This window comes from Triplophysa rosa, unplaced genomic scaffold (genome assembly GCF_024868665.1).
Source record: "Triplophysa rosa unplaced genomic scaffold, Trosa_1v2 scaffold60_ERROPOS690268, whole genome shotgun sequence".
Classification (NCBI taxonomy): domain Eukaryota; kingdom Metazoa; phylum Chordata; class Actinopteri; order Cypriniformes; family Nemacheilidae; genus Triplophysa; species Triplophysa rosa.
In genome coordinates, this window is record NW_026634625.1 from 119,535 (window position 1) to 144,341 (window position 24,807).

The 24,807-nt window shown below is 37.0% G+C and overlaps 2 protein-coding genes across 4 annotated transcripts in view; one reads left to right on the plus strand and one right to left on the minus strand.

Moving 5' to 3' along the window:
• LOC130551079 (uncharacterized) overlaps positions 1-22,954 on the plus strand; it is an 87,028-nt gene extending 64,074 nt beyond the window's left edge. For all 3 annotated transcript variants that reach the window (XM_057328639.1, XM_057328637.1, XM_057328640.1), the window contains one exon: positions 17,602-22,954. The gene's annotated coding sequence lies outside the window, so the exon portion shown is untranslated. The remainder of the gene's footprint in view (positions 1-17,601) is intronic.
• ube3d (ubiquitin protein ligase E3D) overlaps positions 10,253-24,807 on the minus strand; it is a 119,880-nt gene continuing 105,325 nt past the window's right edge. Inside the window, exon 14 of the mRNA XM_057328632.1 lies at positions 10,253-14,224. Within this exon, the coding sequence (XP_057184615.1) occupies positions 14,204-14,224 (21 nt within the window). The 3' untranslated portion in view covers positions 10,253-14,203. The remainder of the gene's footprint in view (positions 14,225-24,807) is intronic.

The window sequence follows — 24,807 nt, forward strand, 5'->3', positions numbered from 1 at the left end:
GGAAACATCATGATTTGAGCCTGCTTTGCTGCATCAGGGCCTGGCCAGCTTGGAATCATTGAGGGGAAGATGAATTCCCAAGTATATCAGACAATTCTTCAGGATAATGTGAGAATGTCTGTACGTCAGCTGAAACTGTGTAGAAGGTGGGTGATGCAACAGGACAACGACCCAAAACACCGGAGCAAGTCCACAACAGAATGGCTTCAGAAAAACAATATCCACCTTTTGGAGTGGCCAAGTCAGAGCCCAGACCTCAACCCAATAGAGATGCTATGGATTGACTTGAAGAGGGCCATACACATGAGACGTCCAAAGAATATGACCGAGCTAAAGCAGTTCTACCAGGAAGAATGGGCTAAAATTCCTCCTCAACGATGTGCAGGTCTGATCCACAGCTACAGGAAGCGCCTGGTTGAGGTTATTGCTGCCAAGTGGGGGTCAACAAGTTATTAATTCTAAGGGTTCACTTACTTTTCCACTGCCATTTTGAATGTTGAATGACTGTGTTCAATGAAGACATGAAAGATCAGAATTTTTTAGTTATTATTTTTAGACACATTGTTTGTCAATACCCTTGACTTGGATGAAGATCAGATCAGATTAATATAGTATATTGTGCCTTGTTTTTACGGATTTTTTTAGCGTAGGCGATGTTTATGATGCACCTGCTGATGAGAACGATTCTGCATGACGCATTTAAAAAAAGAATAGACTTTTAAAAAACATAATTAAAAAGCATATACATGTTAACGCACAGCTTTATTGTAGGCTAAATAAAGTGCATTCATTATTACTGCAAAAGATGCATATCAAGCAGAGCGAGTCTGACTATTGCGTTAAAGGAATTAACATACTGTAATAAAGTGCGGGACTTGATTGATGTTAAGGGTTATGCTAAGGGTAATGATCTTACTCTGACTGAAACATCCAAAGTGCGCACATCAGAATGTATGTGTCTCGCAAACATAATTATGTCTCAAGTGAATGCTTGGTGAACTGCCGGGGGAAATATTTGATCCGTCCAGGTCTTAAGGCCTTAACTCTCGATGTCAATCAAATAAATAAAATAAACATAAACATAAATAAAAAACATAGACTTTACCTATAGATAGGGGGTTTTGATTTGGTGTGTGCCAAATTTGCTGGAATTGGATGCAGTAATTTTTTACATAATATTCACTTGAAAAAAGGATTTTCATAAAAATCTTCATTCCACTAATTAAAACATAGTAATATCAATGGCCACTACAAGGATTTAGTACCAAGGCCATGGTGAATTAGATCCTGGCTCAGCTCATCAGTGATTGGGTGAGAGCAGTTCAAACTTATTGGCTGTGGAAATCAGCGGGAGGGGCTTATTACACAACAGACAAAACGCCGTAAAAGACGCGCGCTCTGTGCAACCAAAACGGCGTTTTTTAGGCCGTCATATGGCCAGACAGCGGCGCAAAAGGCGGCGCTTTTCAAGCGCCTTAGAACGCCGTTAAATGGATGGCTTTTCGCGCGGTTTTTACGGCGTTTGGATGTAAACGCGTTGCGTAATTCTGAACCATTTTTCTTTTTTCTTCCTGCATGCTTAATAAAATTCGACTTTATTTATATAGCGCTTTTCGCAATGTGCATTGTTCAAAAGCAGCTTTACAGAAGAAAATCTATAAAAAACAAACAAACAAACAAACAGAAAAACACTTAAGGTAAAACACAGTGCATGGTGTTTGTAGAACAAGCAAGGTCGTTCTAATTAAGCTATGTTAACGGATTTACCGAACCTTAATCTAATAACATAATATGTTATTTGATTAATTTATTACCTATAATAAAGGTAACATAAATAGGTAAGAGAACAAGAGTTAGAAGAGTAATTTATTCGTAACAGAAAACAGTATTTACCTATAATGCAGTTTTGCACAAGTCAGAAACTCCACCCAAACTGAAACTGAGATATCATCCCATATAAATTAAATTATATGAGAGAATACGGCGTCATACGTCTAAATGCAGATTAAAGGTTGAAAATTACTTTAATCAAAATAATCATTACAAAAATTAAAAAAAATAAGCTTGATTGCTTAGCAACCTTAAACTGTATTATTTATCTGCCCCATGCCGTGGAGGAGCGCGTTTCTCCGCAGCCGGCCTCAACAGACTGAAAACGGACGTTCACATTTAGATATGATTGATTTTACTCGACAAAGCATATGAAACAAAGCTAAATAATGACCACGACTCACTCGAGTATGCATGTTCTCCATTTTACATTTTGCACTGAATTACATTACATTTTAGCATTAACGGAAATGTCCGTAAAATAAAAGAAAATGTACTGGTAATTTTCTGCCAGTACTTCATCTGTTTTAACAGGATTTTTTTACAGTGTATGTAATTACGTTTAATTAGGCCTACTATTCGGAGCAATGGGATCAGTAGGCTTATAACCACCATCTTTGTGCAAACCAACTTTTTAAAATGTTTTTTTCCTGTAGCTTGTAAGTAGCATGCCCGCATCCCGACTCATTTTGCCATGTTCTCGCCAGGCTAGGCTGCATGAGTGGGTTGCCGGGCCTGAATCCCGCACTTATTTCTATGTGCTGAATAATATTTTTTTCCATTTCATTGTAAGTTTCTTTGCAGTTCCACGCACGATAGCGTCAGTCTCTTCACGGAGGTAAATGGCAAGGCATTTGGCATTGACTTGGGCTGTGTTATATTTGAGTTAATAAGTTCATGCTTGTTACATTACAATCATTGCGCAACATTATTGCGTCTCCTTATAGTCAATCAATTTTTGTAATATGGAAACGAAAATCACATGGGCTACTGATAAGAGACATGCATAGACTAAAAGGCCCCTGTAAATCGCTTTGGATAAAAGTGTCTGCTAAATGCGTAAATGTAAAATCTATTACTGTTCGTTCGTCCTGTTTATAGCACGAAAGTCCACTGATGTGTGAGCTCAGCAGCAAAAATCAAGTGCAGATACGGTTTATAAAAAGATCTCTCATTCCAGACTTTCTTTTCATACTGACCACGCATTAAGTACTGAAATATAAATCTAAAAACGACCAAGCGATACAGATAAACAGAACAAGACCAACTACGTAAAAATTGACAATGGATCAAGCGGGTCTCGAACCGGCGTTTGATGCTGTCATAGATTGCGAATCAATCTCGCTAACCAGCAGACCACCACTACGTCCAGTAGGGAGAGTTGAACCACAAAATAGAATATTTGTAACCGAATCAAACTGTTAAACAAAAATGTAATTATGTATGTGTAAGATTAAAAGTAAATAAATAAACTAAACTAAACTTACTTTATGGTAAAAGTGTAGTAACCATGTTTTTGTTGTTGTATTGCTGATCTTACTACAGAAACCATGGCTTAATTAACGATATGCAGAACAGGTTTAAATATTTGTAGATATCTACTAACATCTACTATACATAGCTTACAGGAGACAATTGATTTGCAATTGCAACTGCAATTTAGTGTTTTTGTGAATTGAAAAATTAATAATAATACAGTTGGATCAGATGTACAGTACAACAATAATATAATCTACTGTGGCCTAGTAATATACAAATATACAGAAGACTTGAGTGTTTGTTGTGAATGTATAGGCAAAGTTACATTCAAATATTAACCATATTTAGCCCATAAGACATTAAGTGCAATCATATGAAACATCAATTAAATATCTGCCCTGCATTTAGAACAGTGTCCTGCATACTATTTCATGAAGAAAAACATAATTCACCGCTTTAAGAAATTTCTAAGGTCTTTTATCTTCTAAGAAAAAAGTGACAAGTTTCTTGTGAACAACATTAATTATTAAGACCATTATCAAAAACAGGATTGATGATCATTACATGATGGCTCTCGATAATGACTCCTATGGGGATAATGACTCACTCTTCTTCAAAATGTTCTTAATCCTCCTGTCAAACTGCTCCCGCTCACTGATAAAAGAAAGTTTAAAGTTGTAGAGAAAATTGTTATTGGAATAGTGGCAGGATGTCATGCTTGACCATTTCTCCTTTATAGCATCCTTACATACCTTATGTCAATGACTTGTAGAAATTTCTCCTCAGCCTCCAGCATGGTGAGATTTTCCAAACCAGCAAGGGAACAGATGATGGACTATCAAAGAAAGCGTTAAGTCAAGATGGGTCACACCCCAAATAAGTAGTATCATTTCAGTATCAACATTATTTTTTTGTACAACAAAACTGAGTGTCCTTTCTACATTAACCAATCAAACCAAGCAATTACAAAATAAATATGAGGAGCACAGCTAACACAGGACCCACCTCTGGAAAAAGGACATCCATAATAAACTTGATTGTGTCACTGTGAGTCTGTGTGGGTGTCCTGTACAGAGATGAAGTGAGGTGAAAGTACGTCATCAGTTTGAGGTGAAAGTAGGTCATCAGTTTGGTCCTGATTGTCAATGTACACAGGCACAAGCATGGTCTTAGAAGGATTGCAAAATATGTCAAGCCACTTTGATTTCTTTTGGCCACTGATAATGGACTGTGCAAAGAAAATTGAGAATGTCATTAAAATTTTGCCACATATGTCTCTGTAAGTCATTTATGTATTTATTAGACAAGCTATTGGTTAAAAGTGCAGTAAATATGTAAAATGCATTCTTGAACACATTTTTATTATTTCCAAGTATTATTACAGATGAGATCAATAACATCACAACATAATAGGCCTCATTAGCCAGCCAACAATTGCTATTAAGAAAACAAGATACACGATTAATTGAGCACTAACAATCACAAACATGATAAAACCCACATTAGGTGCACATGCATTTTAATCAGGATCATTAAGCTATTTTAACAAAAATGTATTTTATATGTACATTACATAATATGATCATTTCTTTTATTCCATATGGGAATGAAGTTTTCAATTTGAGTTTGAACATGTTTGTGATTGTTGGTGCTCGATTATTGATCTTTTGTTTTCTTAATACACATTTAAGAAAATTGTTTGCTGGCTAATTATTATGTTGACTGTGATGTTCTCACCTGTGATTAATTGTTAGTTCTGAATATGGGGCTCTCCATTTTGTAGGAAGTTGTAACGACTTAAAATAATAAATAACAAGTATGTGTGCAGCTAAATTGAAATGGTTTACATATAAGCCTACTGTAGTAATGTTATGTATTAATGCAAGTAAACAGGGTCACCCTTACGAAAATAAACCATGTTTTTTTTGTGGTACAAGTGTAGTAACCATGGTTTTTTGGTGTATTGATTACTTTACTATGGTTTTTACAAAAACATGGTTTTCAAAACCATGGTTATTTTGTGATAACTATTGTTTTACTACAGTAACCATGGTTTTTTGGTTTTAACTGTAGTAAAACCATGGTCAATTTTCGTAAGGGCAGAAGAATATGTTACCAGAAAAGGCCATCACATAGGCTAGAGACAGACAACAAAAGAAAATTAAAAAGAAAATAATTATGAAAACGAGTAAGAGATATCGAGTAAGCATACACGTGGTTAGCTAAGGTTGATCCAGACAGAACATCGACCTGGTCAATAAGTATACATTTTATTGTCTTTGAGTATAAATTACAAATACCGTACATATCTTTTTAGATGTTGAAATGAATTCATATCGATATCAATGAATCATTTAAAACTATACATGTTGGACGATTGCCTGAAAACGTTTATTTACCATAAACTCGTGATGGACGATGAAGTTATCTGTTCTTAGGTCTGTTCTGGTGGTTCTTAATGTACAGTGCCCCCTACTGGACAAATAAGTAAAAACAGGGGTGTAAAACTGCCTGGGGGGCAAAACTGCTTGGGGCGTAAAACTGCCTGCTCCAGGTCTGCAGACTCCCCCTTCTCGCTTTCAAGGCGGGCTAGAGACGGCCACACCACTATGGAGCCAGAAATATGACAAAACAATCTGAATTTGAATTTCGTAAATCTGAATTATTGACAAGTGTTTTTTAAAAAAACTGAATATTATATGGGAGTTAAAATAGTTTTGAATTAGATTTTGATTTCGAATTTGAATTTTTTTTACTTGAATGTTGAACATTTGAAATTTAACACAATTGCTTTTTTTTAAGGCAGAGTTTTATAGGCATGCATTTTCAAACAACATATTTTTTGCTCTGAATTCTTAGATTGCAAATATCCAGTTTTTTTTTAATACAGCCTCACGTTTTCAAGATGAAGAAGAAATTCGGAACATCAAATTCAATTTTCTAAAATTCAAAACGCAGAAATTCAGATCGTACAGAAAGTAGGTCAGAGGTCGTCCACAGGGAAGAGTAGAAGATCTCGGAAAAGTCAAACGGAGCGCTTTGGCCACAATGGCCAGTTATTTGTTCTTATTATCCAATCAAACTCCAAACATGCTGTTTTGGAGAGTGGAACTTCTTACATTGCAATAATATGGAGCCAGAGATATGACAAAACAATCTGAATTTGAATTTCGTAAATCTGAATTATTGACAAGTGTTTTTTAACAAAACTGAATATTATATGGGAGTTAAAATAGTTTTGAATTAGATTTCGAATTTGAATTTTTTTTACTTGAATATTGAACATTTGCAATTTAACACAATTGATTTTTTTTTAAGGCAGAGTTTTATAGGCATGCATTTTCAAACAACATATTTTTTGCTCTGAATTCTTAGATTGCAAATATCCAGTTTTTTTTAATACAGCCTCACGTTTTCAAGATGAAGAAGAAATTCGGAACATCAAATTCAATTTTCTAAAATTCAAAACGCAGAAATTCAGATCGTACAGAAAGTAGGTCAGAGGTCGTCCACAGGGAAGAGTAGAAGATCTCGGAAAAGTCAAACGGAGCGCTTTGGCCACAATGGCCAGTTATTTGTTCTTATTATCCAATCAAACTCCAAACATGCTGTTTTGGAGAGTGGAACTTCTTACATTGCAATAAAAAGGATTTACATTTTTCAAATTGCGACCACGCCCACAAGACTACACGGGTTGATCGTTTGTTGTTGCTGCAGCATAGCCAAGCTCATACCGCTGCAATCTTAGGCAGCTGCCCGGGATGTGTGCGCTCACTGCCTGCGTTTTTGCCTGCTATGCCTCCACTGTTTGCGCTCACTCCCAGCGTTTGCTGTTGGTGCTTTTACCCACTGTGTGCTTAGTGCACGCTCGCTGCTAGCTGCCCCACTATGCGCGCTGGCTTCGAGCGTTTGTGGGTGCATATACATTTCTCAACTCAACTCAACTCAACTCAACTTTATTTATATAGCGCTTTTACAATTTTCATTGTTACAAAGCAGCTGTACATGAGACATATTGACTATAAGCAAAATAATTAAAGTTGTACCTGCAAAAACAAGAAAAGGTTGAAAACACAGAAGACAGACATACCCACATACAAAACACTCCACACACACAATATGCACACGTACTAACACACATAGACATAGAGACACACACACACACACGGATGCGCACGCACACACACACAACACACACACACGCACGTACACAGACAAGTACGCACACACACACACACACACACACACACACACACACACACACACACACACACACACACACACACGCTCAGTGAGAGCACACATTTAGGATAAAGGAGAGAGAAGCACAGGTCAAATATAACAGACTATAAATTCCTATATGCAATATTAATTAAGTAAAACTTTAAAATTCTAAAGCAGCCCCCCCGGTCAGGCAGATAGTGCAAAAACAGTATGCAAACGGTGGCGAGGAACCCAAAACTCTAATCGAGAAAAAAAACCTCAGGAGAACCCAGGCCCAACCAGGGGATTCCAGTTCCCCTCTGGCAAAAGCTGCTGCCTCTGCACAAGCTCCAGAGAGCTTGCACAACAAGGCTAAATAAAATAAATAAACTTAATAATAAAATAAATTATAGTTTAAGATTATCATTAATAATCTAATAGCATTTGAAGTTTTGTGGTGAAGACATGTCAAGAGACCGCGTCCTTCTTTATCCAGCTCTATCATCTCAGCTCTTGTCAGGTCCCCACTTCCCATTCTCCTCTCTACCATCAGGTCAGGCCATGAACTGCATCCTGCTCGCTGTGGTAACCTTGGAACAATGAGACAAGACTGGCTGAGAGTAGAGTACTGTTCTGTACTCTTTGATGCAACAAGTACATCAGTTGTGTTTTTGGTTCCGGTTGATCTAACTAATGCAGCCTAAACCCTCTGAAGATTTATATTATGGAAGAGTAGTGTATGCAAGATTAAAAAGATGCGTCTTTAGTCTAGATTTAAACTGACAGAGTGTGTCTGCCTCCCGGACAGTGCAGGGAAGACTATTCCAAAGTTTAGGCGCTAGATAGGAAAAGGATCTACCACCTGCACTTGATTTTGAAATTCTAGGTATTACCAACTGACAGTACGCCTGAGAGCGTAATGCACGTGAAGGACTGTAATACAAAAGGAGTTCATTCAAGTACTGAGGAGCTAAACCATGTAGGCTTTATAGGTAATAAGCAAGATTTTAAAGTTAACGCGATGCTTTATAGGTAACCAGTGCAAGGTTGACAGAACCGGGCTAATATGTTCATACTTTTTTGTACGTGTAAGAACTCGAGCTGCCGCGTTTTGGACCAATTGGAGTTTTTGTAATAAGCCTGCAGGGCAACCACCTAACAGTGCATTACAGTAGTCTAGTCTTGATGTCATGAATGCATGAATTAACTTCTCTGCATCTGACATGACAGCATATGACGTAGTTCAGATATATTCTTAAAATGGAAAAACGCAATTTTACAGGTGTTGGCGATGTGGCTCTCAAATGACAGATTACTATCGAATAGAACGCCAAGATTCTTTGCTGACGACGAGGGTTTTATGGAACATCCGTCAATAGTTAAACAGTATTCTTGGTTGTTACTTATAGCAGTTTTCGGTCCAATAAGTAACACTTCCGTTTTGTCCGAGTTCAGTAATAAAAAGTTGTTACTCATCCAGTTTTTTATATCGACTATGCATTCCATTATTCGATGGAACTGCTGTGTTTCATGAGGCTTCGAGGAAATATAAAGTTGAGTATCATCAGCATAACAGTGAAAGCTAACTCCGTGTCGCTTTATTATATCTCCTAGAGGTAGCATGTATAATGCGAAGAGCAGAGGCCCTAAGACTGAGCCCTGTGGTACACCGTACTGGACTTGCGATTTGCGTGACACCTCATTGTTTATTGCTACAAATTGAAAACGGTCGGATAAATAAGATTTAAACCATTTCAAAGCTATTCCCTTAATGCCGACATAATTTTCGAGTCTATGTAGGAGTGTGCTGTGGTCAATGGTATCGAATGCAGCACTAAGGTCTAGCAGCACCAATAACGAGATACAACCTCGGTCAGACGCCAATAGCAGATCATTTGTAACTCTGATCAAAGCAGTCTCTGTACTGTGACATGCTCTAAATCCAGACTGGAATTCTTCATTGATGTCATTCCTTTGGAGGAAGGAGCATAATTGAGTTGAAACTACTTTTTCCAGAACTTTAGATATGAAAGGAGATTCGATATAGGCCTGTAGTTCCTTAGTTCTCTAGGGTCGAGTTGGGGTTTTTTGACAAGGGGCCTTATAACAGCCACCTTATATGCTTTAGGCACATGTCCTAATGTCAGAGATGAGTTAATAATACCAAGAAGAGGATCTATAATTTCTGGGAGCATCTCTTTCAGTAGATTTGTAGGTATAGGGTCTAGTCATGCATGTTGTTGATTTAGATGATCTAATAATTTAGACAGCTCATCTTGGATCTACGGTATAAAATAATTGCATTTATCTCCTTAAGGGCGCTGTAGTTAGTTTGTTCAGCGGTTTCACTTCTGATTGCATTGTTATAATTTGTTCTCTAATATCTTGGATTTTATATGTGAAGTAGTTCATAAATTCATCACTGCTATGTGATATACAGGATCAGAAGTCACTGACGATTTATTTTTTGTTAATTTAGCCACTGTGTTAAATAAAAACCTTGGGTTGTGCTGTGTTTTCTCTATTAGTGATGAAAAGTAGGCGGATCTAGAAGTTTTTAGGGCTTTCCTGTACTTTTCGAATACCATCCTTCCATGCTGTACGAAATACCTCTAATTTAGTTTTCTTAAAGTTGCGCTCCATTTTTCGGGCCACTTTCTTTAGAGCCTGAGTGTGTTTATTATACCACGGTGTGGGGCTGCCATTTTAATCTTCTTTAAACGTAGAGGAGCAACTGTGTCTAGCGTTACTGAGAAGGTGGAATTAAAATTTTCAGTGGTAGTGTCAAGATCTTCAACGTTATTTCTCATGCTAGCGATTTGAGACAATTCGGGCAGATTATCGAGAAACGCATCTTTGGTAGTTGAAGTTATTGTTCTACCATATTTGTAACAATGAGTTTTATTTGCAGCCGTACCTCTGGCAGGTGACCAAGACTGGAGAGTTTGTGACCGTGAGCTCCGCGTATAACGGCCAGCGCGAGACTCTAAGCGACATTGAGAATCGGATGAAGGAGTGTAATTTAGAATAAAACAGAGGAATCAGACATCCATCCAAATTTCACAATTATTAATGATAAAAGTTAAATGTAAACTAAATGAGAAGTCAAGATATTATTAAATTGGAGTCAGATAAAATGGAGGTAATTGAATGAAATATGCTTTCATTCAAATATTGTTTCACTAAACAAAGGAAAGACAAGAACACGTGTGAAGCCTTCGCCACGCCTCTGGATACCGTCATTGGACCAGCGGGTGGTGCCTTACACACCCAAGGACAATGTGACTAATTAACAGGGCGATCAACAGGGCAGTCTTAATACTTCAATATATCGATGAGGTGCTAAACTAAAGTTCCTTACTCTATGTAGTCATATTTTGTAAAGTTTGTATAACCAATTTTTAAAACCAGACAACTGGTGGACCAGTGGCAAAACAAATACAATAAAGGGCAGAGACTTCCTTGAAAGCAGGATTTTCATTCTTAAAGAATGTTGAAATTCATTGAAGCCCATTGAAAAGGAAAGTGCCATTCCTGATATGAATACTGTATGACTTATAGTTGCTGATTCATGGGTTTGTCCACGTTGTGAATAGTATATTAAGTGGGCCTTATTAAAGTCAGAGAACAGTTAGTGTGGTTTTGTACAATTAATGAACCAGTGCTATTCTTAGACTTGAGAAGAAATCTGTGACAGCTCACCAGCACATATGTTTCATTGGCTTATTCTTCCCTTCATAGCCCACACCAGTGCACTCTATTAATTGGCTAATATAACAATCACTGTTCCTATAAATAGACATACTCACCTCATACAAATCCCTGTATCCACTTCCTCATCAAACACTCATGATCCCTCTCTAAAATCAGAGGCAATATTCCTAAAACCTATTTGCTTTACAGCCATGTAAAAAATAGTTAACCCCATGAACATTGCCAGCTTTTTGACTTATTAATTCTAAAGCTAACCGTGCCCACAGCTTCAAACAGTAAAGGCATTCAGAAAATCGCGGCTCAAAATTCAGACCACTACGTCAATACTTTCTTTACTCTAATAGGCAATAGTTAATTTACTCTTTCTTTTGCTCCAGTCCTGTAAAATCCAAAATCCTTTGAAAACAATAACATACGCAGGTGCTAATAGTGACACTGGTGTAATGGATGATACCTAGTGTGAGAGAGCTCCCCAATCGTAAAGCAACACTTTGTAGTTTTTCGACCTTAAAATAATGTCTCTAAAATCATTTCAGCGGTCTTAGGCCATGTTCACACTTGAATTCTTTTTTGAAGCTGCCAGGGTTTGTTTTACATTATACTCCTATGGAGTAAACCGTGTTTTCCAAAATAGTCACAAGTGCTTTTTTAAACGCCGGCGTCTTTTTCTGCAGCTCCGAGCGCCTTTTTAAGTTGAAAAAAGTTAAACTTTTCTGAAGAAAACGCCCTACGTCAAGCATCTTTTCTGACAGCTGACCAATGACAAGCGAGTAGCGAGACCTGTCGTTTCCATAACAACATGCGAGGAAGGTGATTGGTCGAGCAGGATCTTTCTCTAAAAAATTTTAATGGCGGCCAAAGCGCTGCTTTGAACATATTTTTATATGAATTAAAGTTTATTTTTCACCTTTAATTAACTTTCGATTGCATTTCTAGCGAGAAATTAGTACTGTTGTTTTAAAATATGTGGTTGGTTTTTGCAAGGACTGTCTGTTTATAATTCAAATAGACTTCCGTTACTCTGCCTATATGAATCCTGTGTGCTGAGCTGTCTTCATGCACAAATGCTGCCAGCATTTTTTCTTTACTAAAAAAGCGCTCGTCAACTTTTTCTTGTCAAAAAAGACGTCAAGTGTGTTCATGGCCTTAACCAGACGAATTCTAATGCCGCTACTATCTGAGCAGCCTCATAGCGGCTACAACCACACTTTGTAAGTTCTGTGATCGGGTCCCATCCCCTGCCTGTGGAAGAGTGCAACATGGCTTCCAAACGTTTCTGCATTCGCCGGCTCCATCAGCTTAGTAATTGGTTTGCTAATTTCACGCGAATTGCACTTATACAGAACCATGATTTACAACACTGGTAACAGACAATTACACTTATCAACCACATGGGGGAACTGTGAACAAAAGTTCTATAGTGTTGCTTTAAGACGTACTTGTTAGAGTGCCTAACTCCCACGCCGGATCAATTACCAGTTCAAGTCCTGCTGATTCTGGGGTTGATTCTATCCCTCCTTTGATATAAATCAATGGGATGTTTTGTTCATTCTGTCCTCTGTCAAACAATACGAGATGTTTGTTGCACAAATAGTTTATATACTGATAGATCCAACTTGGGATATGGCTTGTAGATCTTTTAGATCTAAAATTTGAGTCCAGTTTCACTAAATCTCTCTCCGTCAGGAACTTATTAAACCTGGAAAATCAACTCCATTGTGAGTCAATACTTTAACCCAACCACCAGGGAGATACAGAGCTGAAGGGAAGAACAGCAGGCAGGAGACGAAGTGATGTTAAATAAACTGAAAAATGATTTATTGAATAATCTCAGTTGTGCTTTAATGCTCAGTCAAGCTGTCAAACTTCGTCTGACTAGAAACATATTCAATGTGTGTTTTTAACCATTCAAGATTACAGTATCAAAACATTGTCTCATGACGTTATTATGAACCTTGAGATGGAGTCCATTGGATACTCATATCAGCATAAGAGACAATACAACTCCCAACGAGGTTAAACAACAGGAAAGTAAGGAACAAATAATACGAATAGAAGTGAACAACAAAATAAATGAATGAATACATACGATAGATGAACATTGTAACAAATGAGACAAACGAAATAGAATAACTAAATGAAATAAAACAAGAAACAAGTGTATGTTTCTATCCAGATCTATCAATACACATGTCATACTACTAAAGATTAGAGGTTTGTTCAACCGAAGTATGAAGAATAGTACTAAATCTTGCCTTAGTAAACAACTTATTCTAATACACATTTTTTTTTGTTTAAGATTGGAAAATATTTTTGCTTAATGTGGGTTCAATGCAGAAACTTCTATGCAATTAACTATTTTAAACTAAAAGGTCTTTTATATATGTGCATTCCACACAAAGCAAACTTTGATGAGCAAACATGGAGAAGTTTTAAAAGGTGAAGTGTGTTCCCACTTGTCATCAGACATCTAAATCATAATGTGGTATTAAGCACAGCATATGCAGAGAGCACTGTGAATAAATTACTGTCATGACTGGGGACACAGTGTTTTCCATCACAAACTCTGTTGCTCAAAGATAAACTTTCCTCCTCTGGCAAAGAACACTATTATTGAGATAGAAAGTGAACTAAATTAACTCATGTTAAGAGTGCATGAATGATTTTTAATGTGCATTTAATGATGTATCTGTGACACAAACGGCCACACACCAATGTGAAGTACATCCTTCAAATCTAAATTAAACACACCTTATGTCCACTTTATCAGTTTATCATGCAGACTTGATAACAAAACTTTAGCCACTAGAACAAAATACAACACAACAGGGTTTTGCACAAAACATTTTTAATATCAACTTGCAATGTAACATGTTTACAGCCCATAAAAGTCTATCTGGAAGCTTTTCCTTAAGTAATGTATATGATGAGAAACTGGAGACACCATCTGGATCAATATGTTATTGAGATGTATTTATCACATCCGCATGTATGCCACCTGTAGAGAGAGAGATGCAAAATTTAGAATGGCATGTTACCATACTATGATAAAAACATTACTGCATTGTACTCAGAGGTGGGTAGAGTAGCCAAAATCTTTACTCAAGTAAAAGTACAAGTAACTAGAGAAATTGTTACTCAAGTAAAAGTAAAAGTCACTATTTTAAAAACTACTTAAGTAAAAGTAAAAAAGTATGCAATGAAAAAACTACTCAAGTAGCTAGTTACTTAGTTACTTTGTATCTGATTATATAGGCCTACTACATAAAATTAATATTAACGCCAATATTTTAATATTACATTTTAATCAATATTTTTAATTATCATAAGCAGATATCTTTGCAATATACTAGAGAGAGACTAAAGAATAGACAAACACAGAAGAGACGAGCATTTCTGTAAATTTCATCTAGTCCTGATGTCAATGTAGTTTACACAACTTATTTAGAATAGACCATGTCAAACTAAAGCATTAACTAAACTCAGAGCATTTCCTAAGCTGATCTAGAACATCTGCAGTGCTCTCTTAAATGAAATACACATTTTTGAACAAAGCTCATGTTTTCTCGTGTTGTGTCACGTGTGTGTTGTGAAACGCTCTTACTTGTAAACAAACAGTAAACAGTGAACCACACGCCCATCAACAAGTTTTCTTCCTTCTGTTCTTCAAATGTATATTTCTGCAAGCCCACGTCTCTGTGTCTGACAGGTAACGCGCATGTTGCTGTGTCTGACGAACAGGTCGCGCGGGTGCGCGCATATGGCGGGCATTTATCATTGCTGGCAAACAATATTACACATTTGCAGTTTTGATTGTATAGATTCATATCCACTTCATCCAACGCTCTTTGTGTTCTGCGTGTTCTTAAGTTTCGCGCTACGAGGAGTGAGTAATCCTGCTTCAGATGATTCAGATCGTGCTGCGAACTGAACAAATCATTTGAACTGATTCATTAGCCTATTCAAATGGTTTTGACCATTGTTCAATTAATGCTTTCAAAAGAATCGACTCAAATGAATCGATCACTCGGGAATGCCCGTAAAAAGAGACGACAACCTTGAAATAAACAACGCATTTTAAAAAGCATATTTTAAAATGAAGGAACGAAGGAACGTCACGCAATGTAAGTTATGTAACGAAGTAAAAGTACAGATTTTCTATTAGAAATTTACTCAAGTAAGAGTAAAAGTACATATTTTCCAAAATGTTACTCAAGTAAATGTAACGAAGTAAATGTAGCGCGTTACTACCCACCTCTGATTGTACTATATGCATACTGTGTAAGGTATGCACTTTTGTAGTATGCACAAAATACCCAGTTTATTTTATTGCATGTATCTCACAATACAACATGCTTGACTTTTCCTTTCACTCTCTATGCCAGTGGTATTCAATTAAAGTTCTAAGAGGTCTGGTCTTTGTATTTTCTTCCAAACGGAGGTCCAGACAATATGTTTTTTGAAAATAAATAAATATTTAATCAATTCAGCACAGTTGGATACACTGTATAAAAGATATGATCTTTTATCAGGCCATTTGTTTTATATTTTGATATCCACAGTATGTATGTATATAGGCTCTGTGGATTTAGGGGACTAGAAGTCTGATAATTAATATTTGTAAATAAAATAAAAAACTACTGACAACATGCATACAGCAAATGTAATGTAACAATTAAAATGCTCATCATAAACAGAAAACAAAGTTAGTTATTAAATTAGCCTTTCTATGTCATTCATACCAGAACTACTTCCATTTTTAAATATTTTCCCAATTAAAACGTTGTTCATTACAAAATGTGACCCTACTTGTGAAAACCCAGCAAAAGTCCTTCATAAAATCATCCTACAGAATATTCTAACAATATCTTCAATATTGACTGAATAATACCAAAATCTTAGTGAAATTAATGCTTGAAATTAATCTTTGATGCTTGTTATCTAATAATCAATTAGATTTAATAGGTTTTCACAGGGTCACAAATGTTTACATGCTGATCAATAATGCTAATGCTAAATGTAGATAAAAACGTTATGGTTAATAAAATATCACAAATCTGGTTGAAAGGTTGAAGACATATAGCAAACAGACTGACGGATACAAATGCTTTAATATTTGCTGCATTTTGTTTACTGTTGTGTGTCCATATACCTGCTCTGCATGTCTGGATATAGCGCATACCTGTCAACACTCCCGTTTTTCACAGGAGTCTTCTGTTTTTGACACCCATCTCCCACTACCCTCCCGTTTTGTTGTTTCTCCCGTGAAACTCCCGTATTTCAGTTATTTCTCCTTTGAAACTCCCGGACCGATGGGAACTGAAATGCATTCACGGCCATTTATCTTATTCGGCCGAACATGCCCTTTTTGTTATTTTCGGCCGAATATTTTCGGTTGCTGAACATTCGGTGCATCCCTACTATAATTGGATGTCATGTGACAATGTAACATACGACCATAAGACCAGTGACGTTACAATTTTATTTAGATTTTTTAAAATATATTTGGGCCTTTTATGATTTTATCTGAATAGTTTTCAGTGTAGAGAAAGACAGGAAACTGCTGGATCAGAGGGGGGACAAGAGCTGGGAAAGGACCAGGAGCCTGGACTCAAACATGGGTTGCCCAAAGTACAATTGCGCAACTTGTTGGCGTCCAGTCCACTTGACCACCGTTGCACCGATTATTTACATTTTCAAAAGTGAATTTGGTGTTCATTTATTCCACCAAGTTTTTATGTAAACAATACCAGGAAAGCAAAAATACTAGAACAAAATAAGCAATAACAAATTGTACAACTTTTTAAGTAAGGAATAATATACATGACATCAAGACTAGATTACTGTAATGCACTGTATGCAGCTCGAGTTCTTACACGTACAAAAAAGTATGAACATATTAGCCCGGTTCTGTCAACCTTGCACTGGTTACCTATAAAGCATCGCGTTAACTTTAAAATCTTGCTTATTACCTATAAAGCCTTACATGGTTTAGCTCCTCAGTACTTGAATGAACTCCTTTTGTATTACAGTCCTTCACGTGCATTACGCTCTCAGGCGTCCTGTCAGTTGGTAATACCTAGAATTTCAAAATCAAGTGCAGGTGGTAGATCCTTTTCCTATCTAGCGCCTAAACTTTGGAATAGTCTTCCCTGCACTGTCCGGGAGGCAGACACACTCTGTCAGTTTAAATCTAGACTAAAGACGCATCTTTTTAATCTTGCATACACTACTCTTCCATAATATAAATCTTCTGAGGGTTTAGGCTGCATTAGTTAGATCAACCGGAACCAAAAACACAACTGATGTACTTGTTGCATCAAAGAGTGCAGAACAGTACTCTACTCTCAGCCAGTCTTGTCTCATTGTTCCAAGGTTACCACAGCGAGCAGGATGCAGTTCATGGCCTGACCTGATGGTAGAGCGGAGAATGGGAAGTGGGGACCTGACAAGAGCTGAGATGATAGAGCTGGATAAAGAAGGACGCGGTCTCTTGACATGTCTTCACCACAAAACTTCAAATGTTATTAAATTAGTAATGATAATCTTAAACTACAATTTATTTTATTATTAAGTTTATTTATTTTATTTAGCCTTGTTGTGCAAGTTCTCTGGAGCTTGTGCAGAGGCAGCAGCTTTTGCCAGAGGGGAACTGGAATCCCCTGGTTGGGCCTGGGTTCTCCTGAGGTTTTTTTTCTCGATTAGAGTTTTGGGTTCCTCGCCACCGTTTGCATACTGTTTTTGCACTATCTGCCTGACCGGGGGGGCTGCTTTAGAATCTTAAAGTTTTACTTAATTAATATTGCATATAGGAATTTATTATCTGTTATATTTGACCTGTGCTTCTCTCTCCTTTATCCTAAATGTGTGCTCTCACTGAGCGTGTGTGTGTGTGTGTACTTGTCTGTGTACGTACGTGTGTGTGTGTGTGTGTGTGTGTGTCTCTGTGTCTGTGTGTGTTGGTGTGTGTGCGTGTTGTGTGTGTGGAGTGTTTTGTGTGTGGGTGTGTCTGTCTTCTGTGTTTTCAACCTTTTCTTGTTTTTGCAGGTACAACTTTGATTGTTTTGCTTGTAGTCAATGTGTCTCATGTACAGCTGCTTTGTAACAATGAAAATTGTAAAAGCGCTATATAAATAAAGTTGAGTTGAGTTGAGTATACAGTACAGCCACAGTCAGTTGTTATCGCAGAATAAACCCCAACAGGGTGATCAGAACCCGACATGAAGCAGAGGGATACTGTCCATTACACTAAAGGGATTTATTTTGCGATAACAACTGGCTGGGCGTACATTATCCTGATTACTGTATTGCCTCATTAGTGAATTACTGGACATGAAATATTGATTTGAATACAAATTAAGTCCCTTTTCTTGCTTGTTTAAGACAAGTTCAAACAAGACAAACATGCAATTTAATCATTTGTAAATATAATGTTGTATGTTATTATTATGGATATTTATATTATATTCATGCGTAATATTAAACTGCATTGGTGAAGATGACTCACAGTTCTCGGATGACCCTGTGTTTTGAGCGATTGTTATTGGGGAATAACATCCCTTGGAATGTTGCAACTAGCCAATCAGAATCAGTATTGCAGAGTGGCATTTAATATTATTAAAATAAGTGAATACACAAGAAGAAATGTCCTTGAATTTCCAAGATCACAGCAAGCAAATGAGTCCAGTATTATCCAAATAAGGCTCATAAAGGCCTTGGGTCAAGTGATGGATGATGTTGAGCTGTAGCTCAAGGATCTGTCCCTGCTGTGGGTATTACATTTATTCATTTGACAGTTCTATGGGCTGCCATAGACACAATGGCGGACAGTGTTGGGTGTAACTAGTTACTAAGTAATTAGTTACTGTAATTTAATTACTTTTCCCTTGAAAAGGGATTACTCTTATTTTTTATTTAATTTAATTAGTTACTTCATAAGTAATCAAACTAAATAATGTGTGTAATATATGTGTGTGCACATTTTAAACTTTAAATTTGATTTAAATTTGATTTGATTAACTTTAAAATGCGTTTTTTAATGTATAATACTCATATTTGTAATAGTTTGGTCAGTTAATAATACTACTTTATGTAGTTTTATATTATTTATTTGAATGAATTAAAAGAGCCGTTTCATGTCTATCCTTGAATCACTTAACAAATCAAGGTTGATAGGATATAGAAAGTAATTAGTAAAAAGTAATTACATACCTTTTGGGGAGAGTCATTTGTACAGTAATCCATAGGGGTGTAATGATACTTCGTATTACGATATTTCGCGATGCAAAAATGTTACGATGCACATCGTAGAGAGATGGGGATATTTGACGATATGTTTAATTCTATTCGTTCAGTGGTCAAGACGCTACCTACTCTGCGCCAGCGCGTCACGTGTGCTTATCTCACATATGCGGTAGAGAGAGAAGTCTCTGGGAGAAGGGGAAGCACAAGACACAATCTGTGTCTCAAAGTATTAAAAGGTCGAATGACATGCTAAAAACAAGTATGTGATTTGCATGATTGAAGAAATGTATTCAGTTTATGCAATATGTCTTTTTGAAAGATTTTTCTCATTCATTACTGTCTCAAGCTAAGACAGCACAGCTTCAAAGAGACATGAGCCAATAGCGCTTGAGTGTGAGCTCTGTCAGAGCATTTCATTGGTTGAATGTACTGAATGAACACGCCCTTCACTGAACGAACGAGTCAATCGAGTCAAAATGAGACTGAATGAACTGCTACATGTCGTTCATGGTCTAATATTCTCTGTGTTACGACAATGCATATCCAGTAGTTACTCAACTTTTCTGAAAAATAAAGGTAATGACCTGGTTTAATTTAATTCCAAGGTAAAGTAAATATGTCGAAACAGTTAAATCTTTGTATGGAACATTTAATTACACCAATTAAATGAGTTAATCCAGATAATATAATGTAAATTTCGTCGACTAAAAATAGACTATGACTAAAACTAAATCAAAATTTGCTGTCAAAATTGACACTGATCATAATTCTAATTTCAGTTAAGCCTTAAAATGTAAAAATTCTTTATTAAGTTGTATGTGCAACAAAATAAGTTATTGAAATTGTTAATATTTTGAAAATAAATGTTATTTGAATTTCAGTTTCATTTTTGAATTTTGTTCAAAATATTGAGATGTGTATCATATCGTGAACCCAGCATCGAGATATGTACCGAATCGTGAGCTGAGTGTATCGTTACACCCCTAGTAATCCAATTACACTATTGAACATGTAATGAGTAACTAGTAATTAATTACTTTTTCAGAGTAACTTGCCCAACACTGATGGCGGAAGAAGAAGAAGAAAACTAACGGCTCTAAAAAAGTAACTAAACTTGACTCATAAGTGCTAAATGTTAAACAGCAGTCACTTCCGCGAATTGTCACATCGTCTGACAAAACCATCATACACATGCGTTGAAGAACGGTGATTTTGGCAGTATTACTGTATGTCTCGTGCAGCACACCCAACGCGATCGTCTGGCTAACAAACTGTGCACATGTTCATGTTTTTAATAAGTCTACAGTGACATGTTTTGGGAAATGCTATTTAGCACTCATTGAGAAGTCATCTGCGGTACGGTAAATTGAATGCACTGTTTCTCCCTGCTGCTCACTACACAGAGTAGATGCAAAGAAATTTATTTTGTTTATCTTGCAGTTTAGTCCTACAGGGCTGAATGTATTTGGTTTTCTCCCTTTGTCTACTGCTTGTGTATGCTACGCTGTATCTGTGCATGAGGTTTGCACTCTGCAACTTTTGCATTTATACAGAATTCAACTGAAGTGGGATCACAGGTAGATGTGTGGCATCAACTGAGTGGTTTATTCAATCAGAAGAGTTTTTTTTTTTACTAGTACTAGTTTTACAGTTTTAAGGATTGCCTTTTGTTACATTATTACCATTATACACTTGGATGTCTGTCATTTTAGTTCTAAATCTCATTCTAAGAGAGTAAGAACTTCATTTTAGAGCCAAATTTGGTCTCAAAAATTCAGGTAGTGACAACTGTATTTACATGAAATCTGCATGTGTAGAGAACCAAACTAGTGTGGTGCTAGAAAAGAAAAGCATTGTCTCATTAACAAATTCGCTTTCATTGAAATTCAGAGTCATCCCTGTGGTATCAGAGATGCCCATACATTACATTCTTTAGACAGCAAGCTGTGGGGTGAATAAACACTAAAAGATTCTTGAGATTGTGGCCATATTGTAGCACTTTCTAAACTGTTTTCAGGCTTGTCTAGATTTTATTTTCAACAGCTTTATCTTTATCTCAAGTTCCAAATAAGTACCTTTCAATTACAGGATTTTGCACAAAAAAGGCATTACCACACGGTTGTTCATACTGTATAAGCTGTTTTATTACATTTACAGTATAAAAAAGATGGATCTATGTGATATTGGTTTGACAGTAACCTATTTAATGTGCATGGATTACTGGCAGTGTCAAGCACACTGAAGCCCACGAGATACCCTTAAATATGCTAATTAGCATGTCAAGAATCGATTCTGAATTGAATTGTGACCCTAAGAATCAATTCTGAATCTATTTGCGAGGGACAAACGATTTCTAACCATAATAACTATTAAACAAAATTATTTATTATTATTTTTAAAATCATTTTAAAATGAACAGAATAGCACAAATGTCTACACTAGAAGTATAGGATGAAAATACAGGAACAATATTTTTAGGATCACTTTCAGGGTGATTTATTTCCAGCTGATAAACATTAAAACATTTACAGGAGATCAAAATTCATAAGAATTAAATAAATAAAATAAAAAACTTGTACATTATGAATGGCAGGCGACACTGCAACTGCAGCTTATCGGAGTCTGGAGCCAAGATTCTTTCAGATAATAACTGATCCGACTCCCCTCTCAACACCCAGTTATGCCCCCAGAATTTTTTAATATTTTAATAAGGGTGGCCAGAGGAGACCACAGCAAATCCTGGGAGGCACACAAAAAAAGGAATTTAGATGCTGTTTACATGAGACCATTTTCAACTAAAAAGGGAAAACTTGTTATCCGTTTTGGTCGTTCGTTTACACAACAACAGCGTTTTGGGGGACTGAAAATGCAAACTTTTGAAAACGGGTCTCAAAATGCAGGTTTCTGACGAAAACAACTATCGTCTCCTCCGGAACTTTCTGAAAACGATGACGTCACAGGCATGCATATTATGTGTTCAGTATGTAGGCATGCGCGAGTATACCCAAGACAATAATGGTGGCCTCCAGTACTGTGTGTCCATGCTACGCAACATAATTATTAATGTTTCTCCAGCAAAAAGTAGATTTACTGCACCACTACGACCAGCGGATACATATTACTTACATACACCAAACTTGAAACTAAAAACAGATACATGTACACACCAACAAAGGGTATTAAAAGTGCTTTTGGCTTGAAACTGGGTATGCATATTACACAAATATAGCATAGACCAGTGGTCACCAACCCTGTTCCTGGAGATCGACCGTCCTGCAGACTGCAGCTCCAACCCTGCTTCAGCACACCTGTCTGTCATTATCAAGCAAACCTGAACACCTTGATTAGATATTTCAGGTGTGTTTGATTGGAGTTAGAGCTGAAATCTTCAGGACGGTCGATCTCCAGGAGCAGGGTTGGTGACCACTGGCATAGACCATGTCTAAATGAAAAAAAAGCTGACCTTCCACAGTCCCCTGTGCTACTTTTCTTCTTTAAAAATTTTTAGATGCTTGTTGATTTTCTTTTCACCATCTGCAAATTTACATAACATAAACAATGTAGGGCTGCACAATAAATCACAATTAACACAAAATCAATAATAATTATTAATAAGTAGTATTCTCAATCGTATTACACAAGTTTGTCTCCCTGACACTTAAAGGGGTGCAAACCAGATGCGTCTAGGACAGCTCACATGTATCACACACCGGACGCGTACATTCTGTATGCACAAGCTCAAGTTCAGAATCTACCCCTGATGCAAGTTGGAACAACTTTAACTTATCTTCTATGTTATTTTTTATTAAACGATTGGTCTTTGAACATTACTAAATGAATATAGTATAATATAGTATAATGAATCCCGTGCCATCCTCCTGCGAGAGCCTGCGGACTGACTGACCATCCCAGCTCCATCCAAGGCAATTCCATCACCACCCAAGAAAAAGGCGACCATCTGGCCGGCCCAGCTCAGACAATTCCATCCCCAACCGAGAGCAAAGACAGACTACCTGTCACATAAATGCTAAATTTACAATACTTGGTATTTAATGCTAAACTTACATCACATGACAGCAGTTTGAAGTGACTTTGATTGGAGGTAGCTGGGTGGGTGTTGTAGGGAGTGGGGGGGCTTGTTGGTTGTGGTTCGGGGCGTTTCATTTGTTGGGACTGTGTGGGTCTGGTCTGGTTGGTCTTGTTTTGTGGTCGATGTCGGACAACAGAGGAATAAAGTTAATTATGCCATTACTAATTTTCCCTGGTTGTTCCTCTGTTGTCTGTTGTTGATCGCGGAATGGGACCGGGTTGGACCTGCACGGTTTCGGCGGGTGGGGCTTCCTGGGTCGCGGCTCGTGGGCTCTCCCTGTTCTTCGTGGACGTTGCTCGGTGGCTTGGTCGGGGTCACTGAGTGCAGCTATGACACGTCAGAGGAGATCTGGCCCTCCCGGCTGAGCCTGGTTTCTCCCGAGGTTTTTTTTTCTCCATTATTCATCATTGGAGTTTGGGTTCCTCGCCACAGCAGAGCAGTGCAGTGTTGGCTTGCTCGCCGGGAGACTGCATTTATTTATTTATTCATTTATTTATTAGATATTATTTATTATAATGATCTTGCTTGGTCTATAAACACCATGCACTGTGCTGTGTTTTACCTTTCTGTGTTTTTCTTATTTGCTCCTGTAAAGCTGCTTTGGAACAATGCACATTGTGAAAAGCGCTATATAAATAAAATTGAATTGAATTGAATTGAATATAGGCTCTACATAATGTTGGTAAATCTGTTATTTTCCTCTATCTGCTTAAATAACAAATGAAGACTTTCTGTATTAATGGACTATTTTTCCGTTATTCTCACAACTATAACAGATTATTCTATAACAGATGAATATATCGGTAACACTTTATTTTACGGTGCCCTTGTTACATGTTACATGTATTTACTATAAATTATGCATAATTACATGTAACTAACCCTGAACCAAACCCTAACCCTATAGTAAGTACATGTACTGCACAATATAGAGAATATTGAGCTAAAACTTATGTTTACAAAATGAAATCGCAAATTGAATCGAAATCACAATATACTGTATGTCAGAAAAATAGCAACAAGAAATTTGTTCCCAAATCGCACAGCCCTAATTTAATGTTAAAAAATATGCGTGGCGCTCTGTGATGCGGCAAGTGCCACCGCCTGTGTGTATACTCTCATTAAAAGAATGTTAACTTTTACAAACATGGTGCTACGCAGCACGGTGCTTCCGTGTCCGCCCCCCCCAACTGTTGCGTCTCTCTTTTCTTTCTTGTGTAATGGAAATTTTATTTTTTCTTTTATAC